The 6,000-nt window shown below is 29.7% G+C and overlaps 1 protein-coding gene across 1 annotated transcript in view; it reads right to left on the bottom strand.

Annotated features, from left to right (window-relative positions):
- Positions 1 to 1,985: 1,985 nt before the first annotated feature.
- LOC107439299 (cell adhesion molecule Dscam1-like) overlaps positions 1,986 to 6,000 on the bottom strand; it is a 106,734-nt gene continuing 102,719 nt past the window's right edge. Inside the window, exons 26-27 of the mRNA XM_071183887.1 lie at positions 3,739 to 3,842; positions 1,986 to 2,219 (exon numbers count right to left, since the gene is read on the bottom strand). Coding sequence (XP_071039988.1) covers positions 3,769 to 3,842 — 74 coding nt within the window. The 3' untranslated portion in view covers positions 1,986 to 2,219; positions 3,739 to 3,768. The remainder of the gene's footprint in view (positions 2,220 to 3,738; positions 3,843 to 6,000) is intronic.

Below are 6,000 nucleotides of genomic sequence, written 5' to 3'. Positions count from 1 at the left end.
GCAAGCAAGAAAATTATAGACCATAATACCATAGCAAGAAAATTTACCATCAGACTATACATTTTTAAACCCCTTTATTTAATCCAAAAAATTAGCACATAAAAAAACTAAAAAAAATTTATGTTTTAAAATTAGTGATTAATGTTCTTTGAGATTGTGGAAGTATCTTAACAGTTATTTGATGAACAGTTGTTACTCATTTCTTACTTTTTTCTCACTCGAGTAATGAAATTCCAGATGGGACGAAGAAAAGAAGAAAAAGAAACTTGCCACAAATGAGAAAAATATACAGTTCTTCCAGAACGCTGTTTTTAACAGATCTCGATAATTCAGGGGATGAAATAAGTATTCTATTGTGCACCATTGAATATTTATAAATGTAATTGTTTCTTTTATCGCCGAGCAATAGTTAGCAGCAGTTTTCTTATGTGAAATCGTAATACGAAACAAATTCGAAACTCTTTGAGAATTTATAATAATTTGCCACTCTGAAATTACCTGCAAATACCCTATTGCGTATTTTCTTTTTTTTTAAAAAAGTAGGAAAAAAAACTAGATAATATAAGGACATTTGAAATTTGTGTTTATTTCTATTCTGGAAAAACTCTTTTCTTAGAATCCAAACTTCGATATTTTCTAATTTTGAAACTTTCGTTGTTTTGTAAATTATCATTCACCAAGTAAGTTCTGAATATAACGTGCAAGATGATCGATTGATTAAAATTTTGTATGTTATATGTGGGACATAACTGTAGCATGAATTATGGAAATTCAAAACTGATTCAAAACAGGCTACTTTAAATTTACTCTGCCAAAATGAAAGGGCAAAGTAGAAATATAAAAATAGGTAAGCACTAAAAAAAAGCGAACATGAAGTTCTCTGCGTCTGAAGAGGTTTGTAAATAAGCTTATCTACATGAGAAAGTGTGCCAATGTGCCATTCTATGCAGCATTTGTGCAATTCTTGTCTCCAGGCTTCAGGTGAAATTTTTTAGTAACTAATTAATTCTAATTAGTAACTTTTTAATTCTTTAGTAATGGCCATTAATATTTGGCAAATGAGGGAATACAGTATAATTAAATGATTTAGCTTGATTTTTGCATATTGTTCTTGCATATTGCTCATTAGATAAAATTTGTAACCTCTTTCAGAGGTTGCGTATGGGCAACCTCATATTCATACATTATTTTTGTTTGCTTTTGTATGCCTCATTTGCCCTTTTATTTCGAAGCACTGAAATTATTTTAAAGGAGAAATAATATGACAACTATTTTGTTTTTACTTAAAACAAAATAGTTATCTTATTGTTTAGGGATCTTATTCTTTAGGAAATTTTTACAACGCTAAACAAATTTCAATGAGATTTAAATAACTGGTTATAACATGAAAGAATGAATGCAACTTTGTTCTGTACATATTTTTGTTTTTGATGAGTCATAATATACAAAATCTGTATTTAATTGTTTGAAAATACTTCAATTTATAATTTAAAAAATTTTTCGCCTTGTTTACATTTTTTAATCTTTTAAGTAAATTGTTTTACATAATTGCTTGTTTAAAGCTGAAATGATTTAAAATGAATGTTATTTGTTTTATGCATAATGCAAAAAGCGCTAAACCATAAAAAAAGTCATGCATTTTCTCCAGCTGAAATATTTGAATAAGATTTTTCGTTACAATTTTTAACAAAATTTATTTGACTTTAATTCCGAATTCTCTTAAGCTATTGAAATTTCTAATGCTAACACTTTGTTAAATTCTGCATTATTGTTGTAAGATAATGTATTTTAGAAAAGTTATTTCCGTTACGTAAAAAATAATCACTGTATTCTAATTTAAAATTTAAATTACAATAATTCTTTATAAAAATTCTTTTTATGAACTGTTGAACACTGTTTTAATATATTGACAGAATCAAGAAATAAATAAATAAGTGCATATTATTTTATATCTATTTTCCCAAAAAAATAATAACGAAAACAAATTTAATTTTAAAATTTTATTTACAAATAACAGTTTTCACATTTAGCTGCACAAAATTTAATAAATAAATATTTATATCAAAGATAAAAGTACAGTAAATTTCATTCTGTGGACTAGCATTTCAGGAACATAAGCTCTGGGGTATTTTTCTCCACTCTAACTATTGACAGCTGGATCGTCCCAATGGATATCTCGTAAAAATTGGCCTTTTCAATCCTTCAAACAAGTATATTATCTGAAAATATAAAGCAAAGCATATTCAATTATTATGTATTACAGTTCATTGCATCCAGCCTTAAGCGTTCATTATTAATTAATATGTTAGCGCATGCATAAAATGATCAAACAAATGCTAAATTCAAGAACCGAATAACAATAATTTAAAGTAAAAGTTATTTATGTAAGAATATAGAACTGATTCTTGTGCCTAGCGTAAGGCTTGAGTGTTGACTTCATTTAAAACTAAAACTATTTATTGAAAGCTAACAGAACTTTTAGATGTCCCCAGGTTTTTTTAGAAGATTATAGAGGTATATTTTGCATGCAAAAAAAGTTTTTGACGAGGATGTATGCATAAGAATGTTGGTACTTCTGCGATTTTCAACTCGTTTCATAAGAACAAAACTTGATAAGCATGTTATAGTACTACATTCTAAATTTTTTATGATATTGTTTGACAGCACACCTTTAATAAATTAAAAAGATATCGTTACATAGAGTCACTTAGGACACTTTTCAATTTAAAATATCCTTATTTTCAACTGGTTTTAATCACTTAATCACTATGAAACTTGGGATTCGAGTTACTTTTGATATATACATACATAAAAATTTCTAAAACTTGCATAAAAAACATCGATATTTTCTAAATCATGTATTAGAATTCAGTATGTGGATTATATTAGTAGGTGAAATGGTAGTAACAGTATCTTTTTTTCATCATTTTTTTTTACCAAAACGCTTAGATATCAAGTTAGTTTGTAAACTAAACTATTATTTTTCTAATTCATGAAATTAATATAAGTTAAACGATAAATAAATTGGTTTTTACCATTAAAAAGTAAAAAAATAACTGCTATGTCTTTCAAAAACAAACTGAACTTGTTTACTGTTTATTCCTTCCATTGATAACAATGTTATGATTGACAAAAGATTTGCTATGATTTGTTACTATAAATTACATGTTTTCCAGAATAGGACATTTTCTGGAAGTTCAAATAAAACAAAGTATTGGGAAAATAGGTAAAACAGTATCGCCTATGAAGCAATGCTTGAATTACTAATCAATTCTGTAAATCAAGTTTAAAAAATCACGGAATTTATGACAACTTTTAATATTTCTAAGAAATCGAATAGAGTTTATTCTTATAAGGTTCTCTTACTCGAAAGCATCTCTAGTCTTCACACTCCCATTTCGATCATAAGAGTAACAAAATTTAATTTTGAGAAAAATTGTGGTTGCATCCGTAGCCCCAAACACGTGGACACGCAGACTTTTAAAAGTTGGAAAAAATCACGGGACAAATACAACAAATGAAGCTGCGAATCTATTGAGATTAAAGTTTAAATACGTTTAAAGGGAGACCTGTTTAAAATTAAGATTTGGGTGATTAAAGTTACGCAGTATATAGGTTGATGATGAAATTTTCTTAAATATAAGTAACAATGCATAAGCTTGCCTATAAGACATTTGCAAAGTTTAGATAATTAATATTTGATTTGATAACTAAATGAGACTAAAACATTGAAATCACCTTTAATTTGTCTCGTATATATATCATTCATTAAGAAAGAATGGAAACAGCATGTTCAACCCATCGTTTATTTGCTTCATATTTGCACTCTTCTAAAGATTTCCCTATAAAATATAATATATCTATAACAAACTACCATCACTATTTTAAAACGTTAAATTTGATATGCTTTTTCACAATTAGATTTATTGATTTTCAACATTTTACTTGCAGTATATAAACACATGTGGAGTGTTAGAGAGTGAAAACTCCACATGTGTTAAAGGAATGAAAAAATACTATAATGTTCATGGTGGTGACTACAGACAATTAAATCGCACTTATTTCCCTCTTCGACAGATGATCGACAGTCACTACTTTGACTCGTTCCACGGTTCCAACAGTTTAATGACTACAATGCCGTGATTTATCAAACAAATCCCCTTGGTCTTACCGTCAAAGCCAAAACTGCACTGAATTGTTGACTTAATTTACAGGCACGTAGCCTGTTGATCTCGTGGAACACTCGTGGCCGACAACAGATCAAACTTTCTCGATAACTGGAAGGGAAGTGTGAAGCGGCCTATATGGAAAGCTTCCTAGTTCAATCTGATCGGAAGTGCACACCCTTTAGTATGGTGGTTAGGTTAGACCAGTGTTCTCCAACCCCCGGTCCGCGGACCGGTACCGGTACGTGGATTAAATGGTACCGGACCACGCATTTCATTGAAGCTGAATTTAAATTTCTGGGTTTATACCCCAAATTAAAAATATTTGTGTTCCATTAAAATTTTATTTATTTGAAAAAATTGGCCCCCGAAGACAGTGACATAAATTTTTTAATGTTTTAAAAAGTAAAAAAAGGAAAACCACCGCTACTATTTTCTTTTTCAATTAGCTTTAGTAAAAACAAATCAATCATCATAACTGTAACTATCATAAATAAAACACGAAACCGCGGCTCGAAATTTACATTGGAACTAATGAAGAACTTAGTCTTCTTTTTCGATCGTGACTCATTGATTTAACGTTCTTGTAAGTTAAAATGTTAAATCACTTTATATTCATTTTTTGGCGTAACTGTATTTTATTTTGAAGGCATGTTTAAATACAATTAAATTAAAATTAATAAATCAAAATAATCTAAAATATAAACAATCAACGTCGTCGTCCCCAGCGGGCCATGGTAAAACTATCAAACATTGACAGGTCCGCGGTGATAAAAAAGGTTGGAGAACACTGGGTTAGAGTATCTTACTACGAATAGAAATATCATGTTTAACCCATCGTTTATTTTCTTCATATTTGACATTTTCTAAAGATATACCTATAAACTATAATATATATGTAGCAAATTATCATCATTGGCTTAAAACGTTAAATTTAATATGTTTTTCAAAACCAAATTAATCGATTTTCAACATCTTAAATGCAGTATATAAACACTTGAGGATTATTGGAGAGTGAATACCCCACATGTGTTGTAGTGTTGATTGAATTATAAAATAATACAGTGTTCATGGTGGTGACAACAGATAATAAACACGCACTTATTACTTATTTCACTCTTCGACAGATAATAGACAGACACTATTTCGACTCGTTTTACTGTTCTAACTCATTGATTTGGCAATGAAATCCCCTGGACTAAACGTCAAAGGCTAAACTGCACTGGATTGGCAGCATAACTTACAGCCACGTAGCCTGTTATTCAAGTGAAAACCTCCTGACTGACAACAGATCAATCGTTCTTTAACTGGAGAGGAAGTGCACAGAGGCCTATACTTAAAGCTTCCTAACTCACTCTGAACAGGAGTGTACACTCAAATAGTATGGTGGTTAGAGTATTTTAATACGACAGCAGAGATTTTTGGTTCAGTTCCCACTGGCGGCCTAAAATCATCTCCCTTACTCATCACTCCACACAAGCAGCATACAAGTATTTTAATTTTTATTTTACATTGTTTTGTAATCAAAAATAAGCTACATCATTATATTTATCAACCGGCAAGTATGGTGGTTAGATTATCTTACTACGACAGCAGAGATTTTTTTGTTCGTCCCTGCAGGTGGCCTAAAAACATTTCTCTCACTTAGCCCTAAGCACAAATAAAATACAGGTACTATTCTAATCTTTCTTTTACTTCATTTGTAATAATCGCTAAGTTGCATTATTATAATCAACCAGTCAGAATGACATTTCATAAACACGTCGGTCTAAAGGAGTAGATTGGCTTTAAAAATGGAAAAAAATAACGATTGCGAAAATGTTTTCGAATAAAA

The sequence above is a fragment of the Parasteatoda tepidariorum genome, chromosome 8, assembly GCF_043381705.1.
Source record: "Parasteatoda tepidariorum isolate YZ-2023 chromosome 8, CAS_Ptep_4.0, whole genome shotgun sequence".
Lineage (NCBI taxonomy): Eukaryota > Metazoa > Arthropoda > Arachnida > Araneae > Theridiidae > Parasteatoda > Parasteatoda tepidariorum.
This window is presented reverse-complemented; position numbering and strand designations above follow the sequence as displayed.